The following is a 22,657-nucleotide window of genomic DNA, read 5'->3' on the forward strand; positions in this document are numbered from 1 at the left end:
CATTATATTCTATGGGGCTGTGCTGCATTATATTCTATAGGGCTGTGCTGCATTCCATTCTATGGGCCTGTGCTGCATTATATTCTATGGGCCTGTGCTGCATTATATTCTATGGGCCTGTGCTGCATTGTATTCTATGGGCCTGTGCTGCATTCCATTCTATGGGCCTGTGCTGCATTCCATTCTATGGGCCTGTGCTGCATTATATTCTATGGGCCTGTGCTGCATTATATTCTATGGGCCTGTGCTGCATTCCATTCTATGGGCCTGTGCTGCATTATATTCTATGGGTCTGTGCTGCATTATATTCTATGGGGCTGTGCTGCATTATATTCTATGGGGCTGTGCTGCATTCCATTCTATGGGGGCTGTGCTGCATTACATTCTATGGGGCTGTGCTGTATTATAGTCTATGGGGGCTGGCTGTATTACATTCTATGGGGGCTGTGCTGTATTACATTCTATGGGGGCTGTGCAGCATTACATTCTATGGGGCTGTGCTGTATTATAGTCTATGGGGGCTGTCTGTATTACATTCTATGGGGGCTGTGCTGCATTACATTCTATGGGGGCTGTACTGCATTACATTCTATGGGGGCTGACTGTATTACATTCTATGGGGGCTGGCTGTATTACATTCTATGGGGCTGTGCTGCATTACATTCTATGGGGGCTGTGCTGCATTACATTCTATGGGGGCTGTGCTGCATTACATTCTATGGGGGCTGTGCAGCATTACATTCTATGGGGCTGTGCTGTATTATAGTCTATGGGGGCTGTGCTGTATTACATTCTATGGGGGCTGGCTGTATTACATTCTATGGGGGCTGGCTATGCTGTATTACATTCTATGGGGACTGAGCTGTATTACATTCTATGGGGGCTGAGATGTAATGCTGGATACAGCTGTAATTATATGTTATATAGTCGTGTTACACTCCCCTCACTTCTTGTAGCCTACAAGTGTACAAAGATATTATACAGTCACCATGTGACAAGTGGGCCTGTGTAACTTCAAATGCCAGGGCTGAATTTTAGTCCCAGTCCGGCCCTGGTAATGTTACACAGGAAACCCCTGATATATAGTGAACTTTACAAGGCAAAAATGTATACAAGACATATTAAAAATATATTAAAAATTGGTGATGAACCAGACACAGCAGTGAATGGTTGTGATATACAGTCATATGAAAAAGTTTTGGCACCCCTATTAATCTTAAGCTTAATGTTTTATAAAAATTGTTTTTTTTGCAACAGCTATTTCAGTTTCATATATCTAATAACTGTTGGACACAGCAATGTTTCTGCCTTGAAATGAGGTTTATTGTACTAACAGAAAATGTGCAATCTGCATTCAAACAAAAGTTGACAGGTGCATAAGTATGGGCACCCTTATCATTTTCTTGTTTTAAATACTCCTACCTACTTTTTACTGACTTACTAAAGCACTTTTTTTGGTTTTGTATCCTCATTGAGCTTTGAACTTCATAGCTAGGTGTATGCAATAATGAGTAAAGCTACTTAAAGTGGCCACTTACAAGTTGTTCTCCTGTTTGAATCTCCTCTGAAGAGTGGCATCATGGGCTCCTCAAAACAACTGTCAAATGATCTGAAAACAAAGATTATTTAACATAGTTGTTCAGGGGAAGGATACAAAAAGCTGTCTCAGAGATTTAACCTATCAATTTCCACTGTGAGGAACATAGTAAGGAAATGGAAGAACACAGGTACAGTTCTTGTTAAGGCCAGAAGTGGCAGGCCAAGAAAAACATCAGAAAGGCAGAGAAGAAGCATGGTGAGATCAGTCAAGGACAATCCTCAGACCATCTCCAGAGAGCTGCAGCATCAACTTGCTGCAGATGGTGTCACTGTGCATCGGTCAACTATACAACGCACTGTGTTTTTTTGCCGCCATGCATAACGCCTTTTTGTATTACCAAACAACTCAATCTTGGTTTCATGAGTCCACAGGACCTTCTTCCAAAAAGAAATTGGCTTCTCCAAATGTGCTTTTGCATACCTCAGCCGACTCTGTTTGTGGCATGCTTGCAGAAATGGCTTCTTTCGCATCACTCTCCCATACAGCTTCTCCTTGTGCAAAGTGCGTTGTATAGTTGACCGATGCACAGTGACACCATCTGCAGCAAGTTGATGCTGCAGCTCTCTGGAGGTGGTCTGAGGATTGTCCTTGACTGATCTCACCATTCTTCTTCTCTGCCTTTCTGATGTTTTTCTTGGCCTGCCACTTCTGGCCTTAACAAGAACTGTACCTGTGTTCTTCCATTTCCTTACTATGTTCCTCACAGTGGAAATTGACAGGTTAAATCTCTGAGACAGCTTTTTGTACCCTTCCCCTGAACAACTATGTTGAATAATCTTTGTTTTCAGATCATTTGACAGTTGTTTTGAGGAGCCCATGATGCCACTCTTAGGAGGAGATTCAAACAGGAGAACAACTTGCAAGTGGCCACTTTAAGTAGCTTTTCTCATGATTGCATACACCTGGCTATGAAGTTCAAAGCTCAATGAGGTTACAAAACCAAAAAAAGTGCTTTAGTAAGTCAGTAAAAAGTAGGTAGGAGTATTTAAAACAAGAAAATGATAAGGGTGCCCATACTTATGCACCTGTCAACTTTTGTTTGAATGCAGATTGCACATTTTCTGTTAGTACAATAAACCTCATTTCAAGGCAGAAACATTACTGTGTCCAACAGTTATTAGATATATGAAACTGAAATAGCTGTTGCAAAAAAAACAATTTTTATAAAACATTAAGCTTAAAATTAATAGGGGTGCCCAAACTTTTTCATATGACTGTAGATACAGTGTGCTATGATAATAGTGATAAATATTAGTGATAAAACTATGACAAATATAGATAAAATGCTATTATAGTGTTAAATGAAAACATATTACATGTACATGCAAACTAAAATTGCATATACATATATAGGGGTGACAAAGTTAAAAATATGAAAAAACGGTGTAGTGTTTAGTTCTAAAGGTATTAGGGGAACGGGAGGAAAGGAAAAAGGGGGGGAGGGGGCGGGAGGGAGGAAAGGGGGAGAAAGGAAGGGGAGGGGGATGAAGAGGATGCAGGGGGGGGGTTTCTGTAGTCTCATGACTCCATATGACCTCTGAGGCATCATCACCTAAGGCTGTTATTACACCTATAGGTATTAAATGGAAACATATTACATGTGCATATAAACTAAATTTGCCGTATATATATAAAAGTGACAAAGTTAAAAATATGAAGAAACAGTATAGTGTTAAATCTTAAAAACATGAGGGGAAGGGAAGAAGGAGGGGGGAAGGGGGAAAAAAGGGTTGGAGGGGTTTTCTGTAGTCTCATGACTCCATATGGCCTCTAAAACATCATAAACTAAGGCTGTTATTACACCTATAGGGGAATAAGATAATATGACATGAATGTCCTTTTTGTCTCCAAAGTAGCCACTCTTCACCCATCATTTTCAAAGATTTTTGCAAACTTCACAGAGTCCAATTACCGATATGGCAGTAGAGAGCTATATAACAAAGGAAATAAAATAAGGTTAAAAAACAAGAAGTAAAAATACACATAAACCAATCGCTATGAACTATAATAATAATAATAATTTTTATTTATATAGCGCCAACATATTCCGCAGCGCTTTACAAATTATAGAGGGGACTTGTACAGACAATAGACATTACAGCATAACAGAAATCACAGTTCAAAATAGATACCAGGAGGAATGAGGGCCCTGCTCGCAAGCTTACAAACTGAGGAAAAGGGGAGACACGAGAGGTGGATGGTAACAATTGCTTTAGTTATTTGGACCAGCCATAGTGTAAGGCTCGGGTGTTCATGTAAAGCTGCATGAACCAGTTAACTGCCTAAGTATGTAGCAGTACAGACACAGAGGGCTATTAACTACATAAAGTGTATGAAAACACGATGCAAGGAACCTGATTATGTGTTTTGGTTTTTTTTCTATTTTTAATAGGCCACACAGGGATAGTTAGGTTAATGTGTTGAGGCGGTAGGCCAGTCTGAACAAATGCGTTTTTAGGGCACGCTTAAAACTGTGGGGATTGGGGATTAATCGTATTAACCTAGGTAGTGCATTCCAAAGAATCGGCGCAGCACGTGTAAAGTCTTGGAGACGGGAGTGGGAGGTTCTGATTATTGAGGATGCTAACCTGAGGTCATTAGCGGAGCGGAGGGCACGGGTAGGGTGGTAGACTGAGACCGGAGAGGAGATGTAGGGTGGTGCTGAGCCATGGAGTGCTTTGTGGATGAGGGTAGTAGTTTTGTACTGGATTCTGGAGTGGATGGGTAGCCAGTGTAATGACTGGCACAAGGTAGAGGCATCGGTGTAACGGTTGGTGAGGAATATGATCCTGGCAGCAGCATTCAGGACAGATTGGAGCGGGGAGAGTTTGGTAAGAGGGAGGCCGATTAGTAGAGACTAACTAACATGCAATAGCTGCCCCCCTACCCCTAAAAAAGATATCATATTCCTAAACTATGCATATTTTTACAAAAAGGATGCAAAGCCCATACTTTCATTGAGTCCCCGAGGGTAAAGAGTTCCTAAGCGGTATATCCAACGGCTTTCCAGTTGAGCAAGTGTCTGTGATAAATTCCCTCCCCTGGGGCCCAAACAAATCTGATCTATGGCTTTAATTTTTAACCCCCTAGAGTTAGATTGATGGTACCTTTTAAAATGACACGGCAGGGTCTTCAGTTGAGTATCATCTTCAACTGTTTTAGACTTGTCAATGTCACGGACGTGCTCCCTCGTTCGAATCTTCAATTCTCTCGTTGTTAGACCTATATATACTTTTTTACATGGACATTCCGCATGGTATATCACACCTTTTGAGCTGCAATTGAGATGTTTTAATATTTTAAATCTTCTTGTTCCATCATGGTTGTCAAATGTAGTTGATTTTACAAGGTTAGTACACGCCTTGCACATGCCACACAGGAAAAAAACGTTGTTCCCTTTATTATTCATGTTCCTTTTGTCACGTTTCGAGTCATAATAGCTATGGACCAAAATGTCTTTTAAATTTGGTGATCTCTTGGCCACCATTTGTGGAGACCGAGGAAGTATTTGTTTCAGCACGGGATCTGTTGTGAGTTCCGTTCTTGGGCTCCATCCTGTGGTTGCAAATGGTATTTTTGGGAGTTCTGCTCTTGGGCTCCCTCTGGTGGTTTCAAGTGGAACTTAGCAGCTGCTTTCACTAATCGGTTCCCTGGCCTGATTATTTTACTGGGCTTTGGGCTGTAGTGGATGCCAGCTGTCAATGTTCCTTCCTGTGGATTCAGTCCTTTCCTGGAAGTTCTCTGTTGGCCAGTCCATTTCAGCTTAAGATAAGTTCTGCTAGTTTTTGGGTGTTTCCCTGCCTATGACCTTTTGTTCAGTTTAAGTTATGTCTCTTTTGTCCAGCTTGTCATCATGAAATATTCCGGCTTGTTGGAAGCTCTGGGGTTGCAGATTTGCCCCTCCACACCGTGAGTCGGTGTGGAGGTTATTTTTGTAAACTCTGCGTGGACATTTAGTTTTTATACTGACCGCACAGTAGCCTTTTCTTTCTCTGTCTATTTAGATAGTAGTGGCCTCCTTTGCTAAAATCTAGTTTCATTTCTGAGTTTGTCATTTCCCTCTTCACTCACCGTCAATATTTGTGGGGGGCTATCTTTCCTTTGGGGGTTTCTCTGAGGCGAGATAGTTTTCCGTTTCCATCTTCAGGGGTAGCTAGTTCTTAGGCTGTGAAGAGGCGTCTAGGCAGAGATAGGAACGCTCCACGGCTATTTCTAGTGTTGGTGTTAGGAGTAGGGATTGCGGTCAGTAAAGTTACCACCTCCTCAGAGCTAGTACATTATTTGTTTTACCCACTAGGTCATTTCAGTGCTGCTCCGTAATCACTAGGTCATATAGGTGATTACTGTCTGTAGAGCTGCCACCTCCTCTGAGCTTGTCCATGATTGGTTTTACCCACCAGGTCATCTCAGTACCACTCCGTAACCACCAGGTCATAACAGGGATCTGTTAAGAGGATATTCCAATTTTTACGAATGATATCTGTTAATGGTTTCCATTTATTGTTAAAAGTTGATATAAATCGAATTTGTGGTTGGTCTTCTGATGACTTCGGAGTGGCGGGTCCATAGAGAAGACTATTTTGTGATGTTTTAATTGCCCTGTGATATCCCTGGCGGATCAGTCTCCTACTATACCCTCGTTCCTCAAATCTTGCTGCCAGGTCCGCTGAGTGAGTATGAAAAGTCCGTTTATCTGAGCAAATTCTTTTGAGTCTCAAAAACTGGCCGATAGGGATTCCCCGAATCGTAGATCTTGGGTGAGCCGAGTCTGCCATCAAGAGAGAGTTGGTTGAAGTAGGTTTCCTATATATATCCGTCTGTAGTGTACCGTCTTCTGCTGCCTCAATGAGCATATCCAAGAATTCCAATTTCCTACCAGATTTAAATGTAAATTTAATATTTCTAGAATTGGAATTCAGTTTGTTCATGAAGGTCTCGAGTTCATTAGTAGTACCTTCCCAAATAAACAGCACATCATCAATGTACCTAACCCAATTATGGACTTTGCTGATTTCCGGTATCTCATCACCCAAGAATATGCTTCTTTCCCAGTAGCCCATAAAAAGGTTAGCATACGAGGGGGCACAAGATGCCCCCATTGCTGTACCTCTTAACTGTAAATATATATTTTGATCAAATATGAAGGTGTTATGTTTTAACACAAACTCAAGGAGCATCAAAATTAGGTCTGCCAACTCACCGTCCAAATTACTGGAATGTAGATACCACGAGGCTGCCTCTAGACCATCAATATGCTTAATTGACGTCACGTGTACAAGGCCTCGACATCGGCCGTTACCAACATCATGTTGGTTCTGCTTTTTATGTCTTTTAAATTTGTTTAATAAAGTGTTACCCTTTTAAAGGATCTCTTCTGTGTTCGACCCTTATTGGATCGAAATGGTTTCATGAGTTTTACAGGTTGAAGTGCCTTTATGCTAAATTTGGTGGACTCATTGTTGTAAATCAAAATTAAAAAGGGCTTGTAAAGATCAGCAACATTGCAATTACCTACTTGCTATGAAAAATTCTCTGTTTTCAAGAATTGTGATTTTTAATTTATTGTTCAAGGCTCTTTACCTTGTTAAACAGCCATTGCTTTCCTTTAGCAGTGAAGTCTTAAAGGGAACCTGTCAGCAGGATTGTGCGCAGTTACCTACAGTGTCAGGTTACCACCGTTATACTGATTAAAATGATACCCTGGTTGACTGGTTGATGAAATCCGTCTTGTGGTTGTTGTGTAATCTTTATTTTCAGTTTTGAGTTAATGATATGCTCGTGCCCCGGGGCAGCCTGTGGGGGGTCTTCATGTGGTGGTCTACTTAGGTATTTATCTGTATGGCTTCTGACAGGCCACTGATCCCTCACTGACCTGCTCAGTATTTTACATAATGAATATTATATGTACATACTGAAAAAAAAAAACCTTCTGGAGGCAGGCGCTGGTGCAATAGCAGCTATCGTATCACCTCTATATACACAGATAACAGCTACTGGGCAGGTGTGGCAGGCGCCATTTTCAAACTGATTTTTTTTATACTAACAGGATAACCTCAAGAACATTTATTATTAACATAGTAAACATGCGATTATGGTCCAGCGCAGATGACACGGCTGGCGCCTGCCTGCAGAATGTTTTTTTTTTTCAGTATGTACATGCAATATTCACTAGGGGGCAGGTCAGTGAGGGATCAGTGACCTGTCAGAAGCCATACTGATTAATACCTAAGCAGACCACCACATGAAGACCCCCCTCTCCCCCCCACAGGCCGCCCCGAAGCATGAGCATATCATTAACTGAAAACTGAAAATAAAGATTAAACAACAACCATAAGACGGATTTCATCACCAGGTATCACTGTAATCAGTATAACGGCGCCGACCTGACACTGTCTGTAGGTTACTGAGCACAATCCTGCTGACAGGTTCCCTTTAACATATGCAAGCTTGTTCCAATAGTAATTCGAAGCATTGCCCTGAAGCTGTCCAGTATCACTCAAATGCACTGTCTGCTCTTGATACCGGCTAGCTTCAGTGCCCCTGCGCTCCTGCTATGCTGCTGCATAAGCAACATTGGGGGGAGCACTGTTTGGACCAGTGGCTCAACAATGTCACTTGTCTGAATTGTCAATTAAGCAAGGGCTCACCACACTCAATCAAGCAGGAAAATGGCAGGCAGGGGAGTGATATGTCCTGGTTGAGAACAAGGGACAACTTATTTATGGAAATCATTAATACCAACCCAGGCACCTTATGATCCTCCTACCTACCTCATCTATCAAGTACACTAAATGATTTTCCCATCTGTAAGTATTTATTCACAGTGTCAGTAGGATATTTGGCAAATAGTGCCCTTGTAAGACTACTTGCAGTTATGATAAAGTAAACAAAAAGAGAACGATAGCGGAAGCTTATTAAGTTATAAAATGCATAACAAGTTTATTGAAATAGCAATACAAAACATTAAAAACACACAAAAAAAAACGTGTTAAAGACGATAAAATACAAAGACACCAAAATGTGCCTGGCCCTCATGTGATTCTAGTGTCCATGATACGTATCAAAATGCTACCCAGGATGTATAGACTGACAAAACGCCTCCTAATTACAAGGTCTCACAGCACACCATAGATAGTCTATAGAAAAGTATGTGTTAAATGGATATGGCAAGGTAACCAATCTCCAACTATTATAACTCAGCTCTGTGAGCACCAGAAAAAATAATAACCAAGAGGAGCATGTCTCACCTGGGTATAGAGGGACCACGGCACGCACCCCAACGCGCGTTTCGCCGCTGTCGCACCCTGCTTTCTCAAGGGGGAAGTGTGGTGTGGAAAGAATTGCAGGACCTTAAATCCCCATAGAAACTGGTCACATGGGCGTCAGGTGACCTGCCCTAATTGCCGCTGTGTTTGTACGGCGCATGCGCCCGTCATCGTCCTGGTTAACCCGCCCCTGCCCGGACTAGTCTAGCTAATGCACGAACGGGAGTGAAAACAACCCGGTCCTGCATGTCGCCAGACAGCGCCGGACAGAGAGGGGGGAAGCAGTGACGACCGACCTGCGCACGCGCATCACAGCTGAAAGAATGTCACACTCTACATATATGCTGTATGCAAAAGAAGAGCACATGAATACAAACAGAATCAAGAACTAACAACACCTAAAAATTCTGTGAGTCCATCAGTATATATATATACATATAATATAAGGTAAGTATAACCAGAACAGATAATACATTCTGAGTAAGGTGCTGTGGTTCTTTCTTCAGTATTTTTCTGTAGAAATGACGATTGAAGGAGATCATAGTAACGCCCTTTTCTTCTTTAAGGAACCTAATATGATGTATAACAAATATAAAAACTGTTAAAAAAACAAACTAACTCACACCAATTAAAAACAGGTGCCAAATAAACGAATTGATTTAGGAAAAAAGGTATGCCAACCAGGGAAGGACATTACTACAAAAAGGAGCTGAAACTAAGGGCATCATTTAAACCATCTGGCTTCATTGTTCCCAAGGTCACGATCCATTTTGTCTCACGTTGTGCCAATAATTTTTTAACGTTGCCACCTCTAATGCCCATATGTACTACATCTATACCCCTTACCAGAAAATCTTTGGGGTTACAATTATGGACCATCCTGAAATGTTTCGGGATGGTCTTAAGGGTCGACACATCTTCCACAGTCTTTGCTGCGACAATATCCCTAACATGTTCTCTTACGCGTACTCGCAGCTCCCGTGATGTTAGGCCTATATAGATTAACTGACAACTACATGTAGCATAATAAATAACGTTCATAGTGTTACAAGAGATATATTCCCTAATCATGAATTCTTTGCCTTCCACTGAGTTGAATTTGGTGGTTCGAAGGATATTGCTACATGCCATACAGTGGCCACATTTAAAACAGCCCTGTTTTGGTTTTGAACAGCCAAAAGGGTTTACTGTAGGTGCAACATAATGACTTGTTATAAGTAAATCTTTGAGGTTCTTTGATCTACGGGGAGTCATGAGTGGTCTATCTGTCACAAAGCATCTAAGTGAAGGTTCCGCCCCCAGGACCGACCAGTGCTTTGCTAATATGTCTCGCATGTTATCCCACTCATGATTGTATACTGAGATGTAACGAATCCTATCCTCCTGCTTGGTCTTCTTATTTTTGTGGTATAACAATGAATCCCGAGACACCGACCTTGCCCTACTGTACCCGTTTTTGATACATCTCTGGCTGTAGCCTCTTTGTGTAAACCTATCCCTGAGATCCATGGCCTGTCTTTTGAATTTTTGGTCTGTCGAACAGATCCGCCTCACCCTCAAACTGTCCAGCCGGGACGGCCCTCACAGTAGCTGGACTATGTGCAGATTTAGCATGCAATAGGGCATTCACTGATGTTTTCTTGCGGTATACATCAGTCTGAATTGTGGATGATAAATCCACTTCCAGACCGATGTCAAGGAAATCAATTTTGTGATAATCATACCTATATGTTAATTTAATGTTGAAGGTGTTATTATTCAGTGTTGCCATGAAGTCATCCAGCTGCTGCACCGTCCCCCGCCAGAAAAATAGGACGTCGTCAATATAGCGCATCCAACACAGCACATGGTCGGCGGCCCCCGCCCCTGCGCCACCAAAAACCAACCTCTCCCAGTACCCCAAGAAGAGGTTGGCGTACGCAGGGGCACAGGCCGCAACCCACGTTTTTGTTGGTAGAACTGATCTTTAAAGGTGAAAAAATTGTGGTTGAGGACAAAATGCAGCAGCTCTAAGATGAAATCACAAAGAGGGCCGTCCAGGTTGGAGGTCCCAAGGAAGAAGCGGACCGCCCGCAGACCATCCTCATGGTCTATACAGGTGTATAACGTCTCTACGTCTGCAGTGACTAATAAAGTCCCTGTTTTTACCGAGACGCCGTCAATCCTACCCAGGACATCCGTGGTGTCCTTTACAAAAGATGGCAAAGTTTCAACTAATATTTTAAGGTAAAAATCGATGAACTTACAGGCAGGATCACACAATCCATTTATCCCCGAAACTATCGGGCGTCCTGGGGGATTAACGGCGTCCTTATGTACTTTCGGAAGTAGGTACAAGGTCGGTGTCTTGGGAAAAGGGACCGTTAAGCCATCTAAAATCTTCTTACTGATGATTCCTGAGTCAAAAGCCCGAACCAAAATTTTCTGAAGCTGAATTGAGAAAGACACCATTGGATTATAGCTCAATTTGTTGTACACATTAGTATCACGCAACTGGCGAAAAGCCTCCCGCTCATATTTGACAATGGGCCAGACTACAATATTCCCCCCCTTGTCAGCTGCTTTAAACACTACATCGTCCAAAGATTGTAAATCACGAATAGCATCCCTCTGTTTACGGGTAAGATTATCATAACGACGATGTGTAGATAATTTTTTTAGGTCCTCTGATACCAGTCTGGTAAAAACTTCCACGGCTGGACAGAGTGACAAGGGGGGGAAATTGGCAGACCTGGGGAGGATACTCTTGGGGAACCCACCTACCTCATCGGGGGTTTGTTCCTCCAATAATTCCTCCAATACCCGAATGGTGTCTCTCTCAGAGGGGCTCCAGTCATCCAAATCGGTATCCCCCTTACTATGTAGCTTTTTTAAGATTAGTTTGCGTGCAAAGAGGTGGAGATCTTTTAAAGCTGTAAAGTAATTAAAGCTGTTAGTTGGAGAAAAAGATAGGCCCTTACTTAAAACATCTAGCTGTGTGTAACTTAACTGGTGGTCTGATAGATTTATTACCTGGAGCCCTCCTTGAGATTTATTAGTCTCCATTCCTTTTTTGCTGTTCTGTCTGGTATTCATTTTTCGATTGTTCTCCCCCATTGTGGCGCCATTACCGGCCATATTTATATCCCTCTTGTTCTTAGGTTGTTGCAACTCAGATTTAGTAGGTCTCGCTGATCTAGATCGTGATCGAGACTGCGAATTATTCCTAAAAAATGGGCGTGATCTCTCATTTGAATTACGCCATTTATAAACCTTATTTTCTTGTTTATCATTAACGTCTCTTGAAAATTTTTTTTATTTAGTTTGCTGTATTTCCTCTGCCCATTTTTGCGCTTCCTCCTGTATCTCTGCATTGAATTTTTTTAAATTTTCGGGTGAGAGACTCTTTTTGATGGTAGTTTGTAACTCCTCCATTTCTACCTCAATAGTCCTCAGGGATTCTGCATTCATTTCCTTCAATATTTCCATGAATCCCATAGAGCAAGTGTTGGCATAACTTTCCCATTTATCCCGTATCTCAGGGTTTTCTACTACAAAGGAGGGAAACACTTGTACTCTTAATCCCCTTGGGATTAACCCTTTTTGTAGATATTTGTCAAGAAAAGCGTGATTCCACCATATCTTGGTTCTTTTCCTAATGAGATCTCTAAATTTGGTGGTCATATCAGTTATGATAAAGTGTGGTGTCACGTGTGTTTCTCAGCTTAATTAGTAATAGTCTTACAAGTTATCTACTTGCAGCAGGTCCTATTGAGAGTGATCAGAAGTTGATCACGGGGTAGTGGAGCATAGGGTATCTTGTTCACTTTTTAAAACACAGCACTCCAATAAGGCAAACTTGATGTTGCTATATTCATGAAATCAAAGCAAAGTGTGACCAATGTTTTTGTTTCTCCTGGACCTTGTTCATAGACATAGTGAGCACATGTAGAAACGTTGAAAGGTGTACGATTAACCATTGACTCGAATGAGACTGCGCATCATGGCCTAGTATAATGAGCTTCTTGATTTCAAATAAGTTTGAAATCGGCGGTTTGTATGTTCTCCCCGTGTTTGCTGGGTTTCCTCTGGATGATCCTGTTTTCTTCCACACTCCAAAGCCATACTGATAGGGAATGTAGATTGTGATGGCAATGTCAGTTAAGTGCTGTGGAATATGATGGTGCTATATAAGCAAGAGATCAATATTAACTAATTTCAAGACAGAACCAAGGATTCTAGGATTCAGTTATTCAATATTTACAATCTATATATCTATTATTTTACCATATTGTGTAGTGAGCGCATAGCTATAATACACCGCATATCTAATTATTTACAATACCAATATAACAGTATAATTGAATTTATGATTCATGCATATAAGCATTCTTTTTGTTGGATTTCTTTTAACTCATGTCTGCACTTATTTCCTCTGTTTAGGGAGTGTTCTCAGGCCTTGTTGTTGGCCTTATTCTATCCTGTTGGGTAGCGGTTGGTGGCACTATTTATCCACCATCTCCAGAAGTTATGGGAGTACTGCCCACTTATGCAGAACATTGTCCCATTTATAACTCCAGTCAAGGTGTCATATATGGGTTACCAACATCAAGAAACATTACAGCTCCTCTACCAAGGTGAGAGGTGTACTAACAGTATAATTGCAAACGTAAAGGGATATTCCATTACTATGATATTGTAGATTATCAATATTAAATTGGTGGGGGGCTGATACACGGCACCACCATATATAAGCTACTACCAGACTGTAACTACACAGCTTTATTTAATGTTTAGTAGCCGCTCCCTGATTCTGCAGATCAACTCCCATTCAAATAACTATGCGACTCCATGGAAGAAACATATAGCCATAGAATGGTGTGACCTTTATAAAATGGTAAAAGCTGTAATGAGAAAAAAAAACACCAAAATTGCAATTTCTATTTGTCAATACTACCACATAAAAAAAGCTATAAAAAGTCATAAAAAATAACATATATATATATATGGTATCAATAAAAGTGTCAGCACGCCACACAAAAACTGAGCCATCTTACATATCCAACAAGGGTAAAACAAAAAAGTTATGGATCTCAGAAAACTGTGGCACAAACCAAAAATCCATGGAAGATTGGTATAGATAGGTAATTTTACTGACTTGGAGAATTATGTTTCCTGGTAATTTTTAAAAGAGAATGAACACTGCAATACAAAATATGTCAGACATATTTTTTTATCCCTTCATCCCAGTCTGGATTTTTTTTTACTGTTTTTCGTTATTATATTAAAAAAAATATTATTACTAAAATGGTAAAATGAAAAGGGTCATTCAAGATCACAAATCATTCCACAAAAAAACAAGTTTTCAAACAGTTATGCCCCTTGGAAGATGGAGAGGACTAAAAGGAAGGGGGAAAAGTGAAAAATGATCTGGTCTTTAAGGGGTTACAGTGGTTTTCAGAAATAGAATAGAATAAAAACTAAAGGAATTGTCTTTATAAATACAGTACAGACCAAAAGTTTGGACACACCTTCTCATTTAAAGATTTCTCTGTATTTTCATGACTATGAAAATTGTACATTCACACTGAAGGCATCAAAACTATGAATTAACACATGTGGAATTATATACTTAAAGTGTGAAACAAATGAAATTATGTCTTATATTCTAGGTTCTTCAAAGTAGCCACCTTTTGCTTTGATGACTGCTTTGCACACTCTTGGCATTCTCTTGATGAGCTTCAGGAGGTAGTCACCGGAAATGGTTTTCACTTCACAGGTGTGCCCTGTCAGGTTTAATAAGTGAGATTTCTTGCCTTATAAATGGGATTGGGACCATCAGTTGTGTTGTGCAGAAGTCTGGTGGATACACAGCTGATAGTCATACTGAATAGACTGTTAGAACTTGTATTATGGCAAGAAAAAATCAGCTAAGTACAGAAAAACGAGTGGCCATCATTACTTTAAGAAATGAAGGTCAGTCAGTCCGAAAAATTGGGCAAACTTTGAAAGTGTCCCCAAGTGCAGTGGCAAAAACTATCAAGCGCTACAAAGAAACTGGCTCACATGAGGACCGCCCCAGGAAAGGAAGCCCAAGAGTCACCTCTGCTTCTGAGGATAAGTTTATCCGAGTCACCAGCCTCAGAAATCGCAGGATAACAGCAGCTCAGATTAGAGACCACGTAAATGCCACACAGAGTTCTAGCAGCAGACACATCTCTACAACAACTGTTAAGAGGAGACTTTGTGCAACAGGCCTTCATGTTAAAATAGCTGCTAGGAAACCACTGCTAAGGACAGGCAACAAGCAGAAGAGACTTGTTTGGGCTAAAGAACCCAAGGAATGGACATTAGACCAGTGGAAATCTGTGCTTTGGCCTGATGAGTCCAAATTTGAGATCTTTGGTTCCAACCACCGTGTGTTTGTGCGACGCAGAAAAGGTGAACGGATGGACTCTACATGCCTGGTTCCCACCGTGAAGCATGGAGGAGGAGGTGTGATGGTGTGGGGGTGCTTTGCTGGTGACACTGTTGGGGATTTATTCAAAACTGAAGGCATACTGAACCAGCATGGCTACCATAGCTTTTTGTAGCGGCATGCTATTCCACCCGGTTTGCGTTTAGTTGGACCATCATTTATTTTTCAACAGGACAATTACCTCAAACACACCTCCAGGCTGTGTAAGGGCTATTTGACCAAGAAGGAGAGTGATGTGGTGCTACGCCAGATGACCTGGCCTCCACAGTCACGACACCTGAACCCAATCGAGATGTTTTGGGGTGAGCTGGACCGCAGAGTGAAGGCAAAATGACCATCAAGTGCTAAGCATCTCTGGGAACTCCTTCAAGATTGTTGGAAGACAATTCCCGGTGTCTACCTCTTGAAGCTCATCAAGAGAATGCAAAGAGTGTGCAAAGAAGTCATCAAAGCAAAAGATGGCTACTTTGAAGAACCTAGAATATAAGACATAATTTCAGTTGTTTCACACTTTTTTGTTAAGTATATATCTCCACATGTGTTATTTCATAGTTTTGATGCCTTCAGTGTGAATTTACAATTTTCATAGTCATGAAAATACAGAATAATCTTTAAATGATAAGGTGTGTCCAAACTTTTGGTCTGTACTGTACATTACTAAATACCTTTAATTAGGAAATCACAATACTTTTGCCAAGGGAGATAATCCCTACAGAGTTAAGATGGCCACCATCTTGTTACACTGACATAAACCTGTTTAGGACAGGTGACTGAGAGCATGTGCAGTAGAAGCTCCTACATCCTTACATTCATGTGTAGAAACACGCACTTATTATGGATATTCTGATCTAAAACTGGAGATACTAGAGGTACTGAGGTAAGAAGAGACTGCTCACACTGCTGCCCACATTGCGTTTCTGATCTAATTCCAGAGACACCAGGAGTTGTGAGGTAAGAAGAGGCTGTTCACACTGCTGCCCACCCTTTGTTTCTGATCTAATTCTGGATATACCAGGAGTGGTGAAATAAGATGAGGCTGCTCACACTGCTGCCCACCCTGTGTTTCTGATCTAATTCTGGAGATACCAGGAGTGGTGGGTAAGAAGAGGCTGCTCACACTGCTGTCCACCATGTCTTTGTGATCTAATACTAAAGATACCAGGAGTGCTGAAGTAAGATGAGACTGTTCACACTTATGTCCACCATGTCATTCTGATCTAATACTGGAAATACCAGAGGTGAAGAGATAAAAAGAGGCTGCTCACACTGCTGTCCAACCAGTGTTTGATATAATTCTGGAGATACCAAGAGTTCTGAAGCTAAAAATAGTCTGCTTATACTGCCATCCACCCGGTATTTCTGACCTAATATTGGAGATACCAGGGTTCCTGAGGTATGAAGATGCTGCTCAAACTGCTGTCCACTATGTCTTTCTGATTTAATACTTGAGACACCAGGAGTGTGGGGGTAAGAAGTGGCCGCTCACACTGTGTTTCTGGTATAACAGTGGAGATACCATGATGGCTGAGATAAAAGGCGTTAACTCACACTACTATACACTATGTTTATCTGATCTCATACTGAAGATACCAGGAGTGCTGAGATAAGAAGAGTCCGCTCACACTACTTTCACCATATCTTTCCAATGTAATACTGGAAATACAATTGGTACTGAGGTAAGAAGAGGCTGCTCACACTGCTATCCAGCATCTTTCTGAATGACTGTCCATGGTATAGGTTATCTTAAGCTCACTGCCTAGGAGCTTCATATTGCTAATGATCACAGGCAACTGTCCTATTAACACCCCATCATTAACACCATATTGCACTCCATCTTGACTAAAAAAAAACAAATGTAGAAATTTTTGCAAATTTAATAAAAAAGAAAAACTGAAATATCACATGGTCATAAGTATTCAGACCCTTTGCTCAGACACTCATATTTAAGACACTTGCTGTCCATTTCCTTGTGATCCTCCATGAGATGGTTCTACTCCTTCATTGGAGTCCAGCTGTGTTTAATTAAACTGATAGGACTTGATTTGGAAAGGCACACACCTGTCTATATAAGACCTCACAGCTCACAGTACATGCCAGACCAAATGAGAATCATGAGGTCAAAGGAACTGGCCAAGGAGTTCAGAGACAGAATTGTGGTAAGGCACAGATCTGGCCAAGGTTACAACAGAATTTCTGCAGTGCTCAAGGTTCCTAAGAGCATAGTGGCCTCTATAATCCTTAAACGGAAGAAGTTTGGGACCACCAGAAGTCTTCCTAGACCTGGCCATCCAGCCAAATTGAGCAATCGTGGGAGAAGAGCCTTGGTGTGAGAAAGGTAAAAAAAGAACCCCAATATCACTGTGGCTGAGCTTCATAGATGCAGTAGGGAGATGGGATAAAGCTCCACAAAGTCAACTATCACTGCAGTCCTTCACCAGTCTTGCTTTATGGCAGAGTGGCCTGACGGAAGCCTCTCCTCAGTGCAAGACATACGAAAGCCTGCATAGAGTTTGCTAAAAAACACATGAAGGACTCCCAGACTATGAGAAATAAGATGCTCTGGTCTGATGAGACAAAGATAGACCTTTTTGGTGATAATTCTAAGTGGTATGTGTGGAGAAAACCAGGCACTGCTCATCACCTGCTCAATACTATCCCAACAGTGAAACATGGTGGAGGCAGTGTCATGCTATGGGGATGTTGTAACTTAAAGACACAGGCTCACTTTTTTTTTTATCTTCGATAACCACACTCTCCACTAAATTGTGTATCACACTTTGTGCTTCTTTTATATATTATAACTGTGCAATCTTTATCATCAGCTGTCATATTGCTCCTTGCTATATTTACAGAACTGAAGTCTTAACGTAAAATTTTATTTTTTTTTCTGCATAGAACAACCATTGCAGATGAATTCTACTCTTTGTCGTATTTGTATTATGGAGCCTTGGGCACCTTCAGCACAATTATAAGTGGAATTATTGTCAGCTATATATCAGGTACGGTGACAAAACTTTAAGGGTTTCTTCAAGGGTTCTCCAGCTTTTACTTTTTTTTACTGTAAAAGCCTGGTCTGTATAAAAGTCTTCCACTTTAGTTTCTCACTGACATGGCTGCAGTGATGATGCACATGATCACTGCAGCCAATCACGGGACATGGCAAGGACAGGAGCGGTCTTGTGTGATCTATTTCAACATGACCACTGAGCCCAGTCAGGGTCAAATGCTACAGTCGTGCCGTCACCACAGCAGCTGATTTATTAATGAAATGAGGCCAAAGTAAGGTGGCAGTGCAGGTGCACCAGTGGATAAGTAACATTAAAGGGAATCTGTCAGGTCCCCCATGCCGTCCAACCCAGCAGCATTCACCTACAGTATGTGTGATTATACTCCCTCCCTAACCAGCCCAAAATCATTTATAATGTCCCCTTTCCCTATACTGAGGGCTTTGACTAGTTGATGGGGCGCATGCACACCAGCTCACTCCGGCAGCGTCAATGCGTCTCTGAAGCTGGGTTACTCTTCACGGCTGCAGAGGTGTGCTGCACATGACCGGAAGCCATTTTCTGAACATCCAGTCATGCGCAGTGCGCCTCTGAAGTAGCTAACACCCCATCTACTAGTCAAAGCTATCATTAGCATAGAAAAGGAGGACATTCTAAACGTTTTTTAGAGCATTTATTTAACTGAATTACATTATACAGAGCTGGTTAGGCAGGGAATTTGCTCATACATAGGTGAGTGTTGCTGTGTTGAAGGGCATGGGGACCTGACAGCTTCCCTTTAACTGTATTACTTTTATATTGACCAGGCTTCTTTTGAGTGAAAACTTTACAGCTGAAAAAACACTTTAACTTGACAAATAATGCACTACATGCCGAAAAATACCATAATACAGCAAACTTTACTTTCGCTAAAGACAGCACAAGCCATTGAAAATGCTTTCTGCATCATGACATAAAGCGCTAAAGAGAACCTGTCAGTAGGATTTTGCTATGTATGCTACATACAGGATCATATTAGTGCTGTAATACTGATTAATATTACACTGTGCTGAAGAAATCCATAATGTGGTTCTTGTGTAATTAGTGTTTAAAGTTTTGCTGTAATCTTGACTTCATGCATCGGAGCGGAACTTTGGGGTGGGGCTATGAGCAGTCTCTTCTTATTATTATGACCCCCTCCATTGGCCTCCTGCTTTAATGACAGGTCACATTAATATTATTTATATTATTTTTATTGTGTCTGCAAAAAACATTATATCACTATCAAAATGGAGCCAACGCATGCATGGTACTTTATTTTGTCTGAAAAAACATTAGGTCTCCATTAAAATGGCGACGGCACATGCACAGTACTTTATTTTGTCTGAAAATGGCACCGGTGCATGCGCAGTCGCATCTAATAGGTTCTAATTCTCAAATAAAGTACACGGACAGTCGGCACTACGCTCTTGTGATGGTGCACGTGGGGAAATAGAAGTGAAGCAGAAAGACCCCGGCACTCACGTGTTGGTAGTTAAGAAACAACACAAAATTTGAGCTTGACCTAAATTGGTACACATGCAGAACATAAACGCATGTTCACATTGGCCATAAAACATATAAAAGCTATTTAGAGGCACTTTTTGCTTTTTACTTAGTTACAGCAGGGTTTTTGCTCATTTTTTCTCTTGAAGGTTTTATATGTTTTATGGCCAATGTGAACATGCGTTTATTTGCTGCATGTGTACCAACTTAAGTCAAGCTCAATTTTTGTGTTTTTTTCTTTGTATTATTGCATTCTGTGCAAGCCAGGGTGTGGCCTCCCTGTTTCTGAGCTGGAGATTGTATATGAAGCTCCCCCAGGCTGGTGTCCACTGGTTTGGCCCAGTCCTGTTGTCTGCCCTTATTCACACTGAGGTCAACATTGACACCTGGTAAGGTTTGTAATGTTGGACAGAGTAGGGCCGTCCCGATCAGAGTTACCTTGTTGTGGTGGGAAGGCTTTTATGCTATTTTTGATCAAAAACAGTATTACTAAAAACTCTGTGTTACTTAGATGCACTTTTTGCTTTTTTACTTATTTACAGCACGGTTTTTGCTCATTTTTTCTCTAGGTTTTATATGTTTTATGGCCAATGTGAACATACGTTTACGTGCAGTATGTGTACCAACTGAAGTCAAGCTCAATTTTTGTTTTTTTGTCTAGATACTAACCATGCAGGGTGCCCAAACTTTTGCATTTTACTTTTTGTAATTTTTTAAATGCAAAAGATAAATATAATTTTTTTTTTCCTAAAATACAAAGGAAATGTGACATCATTAACTTAAGCCCTTTTAGAGATCATTTCATCTTCAACATCCTTAACTGTTTACAATAAAAGTAATTTTGACCAGGGGTGCCCAAACTTTTACATTCCACTGTTTTTAGGTGACATAACCAATAATGTATTCAATGTAATTTAGGACCTACCAAGAGAGAAACAATAGCTCATGGATTGCTTTGGTGGGACCTAGTAAGGCTACCAACCTCAAAATCAACAGAGCTGACACCAGAAACACAGAAGGTAATGAAGATTTTATTGACACTTGAGTATTAAATAAACCTTTCTGGTATTTCTGATGAAAAGAATAACGGTCAGCAGAGCTATTCTAAACATCGAAAACAATGGAAAACCAAAGCTCAATTAAAGTATATGAAATTAATCAAAGTCGGTGAAGGGGAGAATCAAGTCTTCTCAAAAGTTGATTAAAACAGAAAAGCACACAACTTTATAGATGTGAAAACATAGCAATACCTTTTATCCTGATATCATATGTTGGAAGTATACACACGTGGTCAAAATTGTTGGCACCCCTCGTTTTAACCCCATTCTGACCTCGGACGGGATAGTACATCCGAGGTCAGAAGCCCCGCTTTGATGCGGGCTCCGGCGGTGAGCCCGCATCAAAGCTGGGACATGTCAGCTGTTTTGAACAGCTGACATGTGCTCGTAATAGGCGTGGGTAGAATCACGATCTGCCCGCACCTATTAACTAGTTAAATGCCGCTGTCAAACGCAGACAGCGGCATTTAACTACCGCTTCCGGCCGGGCGGCCGGAAATCATCGCCGACCCCATCACATGATCGGATGTCGGCGATGCTTCAGAATAGTAACCATAGAGGTCCTTGAGACCTCTATGGTTACTGATCCCCGGCAGCTGTGAGCGCCACCCTGTGGTCGGCGCTCACAGCACACCTGCAATTCTGCTACATAGCAGCGAACATCAGATCGCTGCTATGTAGCAGAGCCGATCGAGTGGTGCCTGTTTCTAGCCTCCTATGGAGGCAATTGAAGCATGGCAAAAGTTAAAAAAAGTAAAAAAAATGTGAAAAAAATAAAAAATATATAAAAGTTTAAATCACCCCCCTTTTGCCCCAATCAAAATAAATCAATAAAAAAACTTCAAACCTACACATATTTGGTATTGCCGCGTTCAGAATCGCCTGATCTATCAATAAAAAAAAGCATTAACCTGATCGCTAAACTGTGTAGCGGGAAAAAAAATTTAAACGCCAGAATTACGTTTTTTTGGTCGCCGCGACATTGCATTAAAATGCAATAACGGGCGATCAAAAGAACGTATCTGCACCAAAATGGTATCTTTAAAAACGCCAGCTCGACACGCAAAAAATAAGCCCTCAACCGACCCCAGATCATGACAAATGGAGACGCTACGAGTATCGGAAAATGGCGCAATTTTTTTTTAGCAAAGTTTGGAATTTTTTTTCACCACTTAGATAAAAAATAACCTAGTCATGTTAGGTGTCTATGAACTTGTACTGACCTAAAGAATCATAATGGCAGTTTTAGCATTTAGTGAACCTAGCAAAAAAGCCAAGCAAAAAACAAGTGTGGGATTGTACTTTTTTTGCAATTTCACCGCACTTAGAATTTTTTTCCCGTTTTCTAGCACACGACATGGTAAAACCAATGATGTCGTTCAAAAGTACAACTCGTCCCGCAAAAAAATAAGCCCTCACATGGCCAAATTGACGGAAAACTAAAAAAGTTATGGCTCTGGGAAGGAGGGGAGTGAAAAACGAACACGGAAAAATGGAAAATCCCAAGGTCATGAAGGGGTTAATGACAGAAAAACCCACAATGGTCAAATTTATGAAAATGAACAAATGAAAGTCAGACATTGCTTTGCAACCATGCTTTCACAGAATTAAGAAAAAAAATAACTAATGAAATACAGTAGGCCTTAACAGAAATTATGGTACCCTTAACTTAATGTTTTGTTGCACAACCTTTTGAGGCAATCACTGCAATTAAACGATTCCTATAACTGTCAATGAGACTTCTGCAC

General features: G+C 41.0%; 1 protein-coding gene across 1 annotated transcript in view; it reads left to right on the forward strand.

Moving 5' to 3' along the window:
- Positions 1-22,657, forward strand: part of SLC5A5 (solute carrier family 5 member 5) — a 94,019-nt gene that overhangs the window by 67,957 nt on the left and 3,405 nt on the right. The window contains exons 13-15 of the mRNA XM_077253324.1: positions 13,288-13,481; positions 18,218-18,321; positions 20,770-20,870. Coding sequence (XP_077109439.1) covers positions 13,288-13,481; positions 18,218-18,321; positions 20,770-20,870 — 399 coding nt within the window. The remainder of the gene's footprint in view (positions 1-13,287; positions 13,482-18,217; positions 18,322-20,769; positions 20,871-22,657) is intronic.

Source organism: Ranitomeya variabilis, chromosome 1 (assembly GCF_051348905.1).
Source record: "Ranitomeya variabilis isolate aRanVar5 chromosome 1, aRanVar5.hap1, whole genome shotgun sequence".
Lineage (NCBI taxonomy): Eukaryota > Metazoa > Chordata > Amphibia > Anura > Dendrobatidae > Ranitomeya > Ranitomeya variabilis.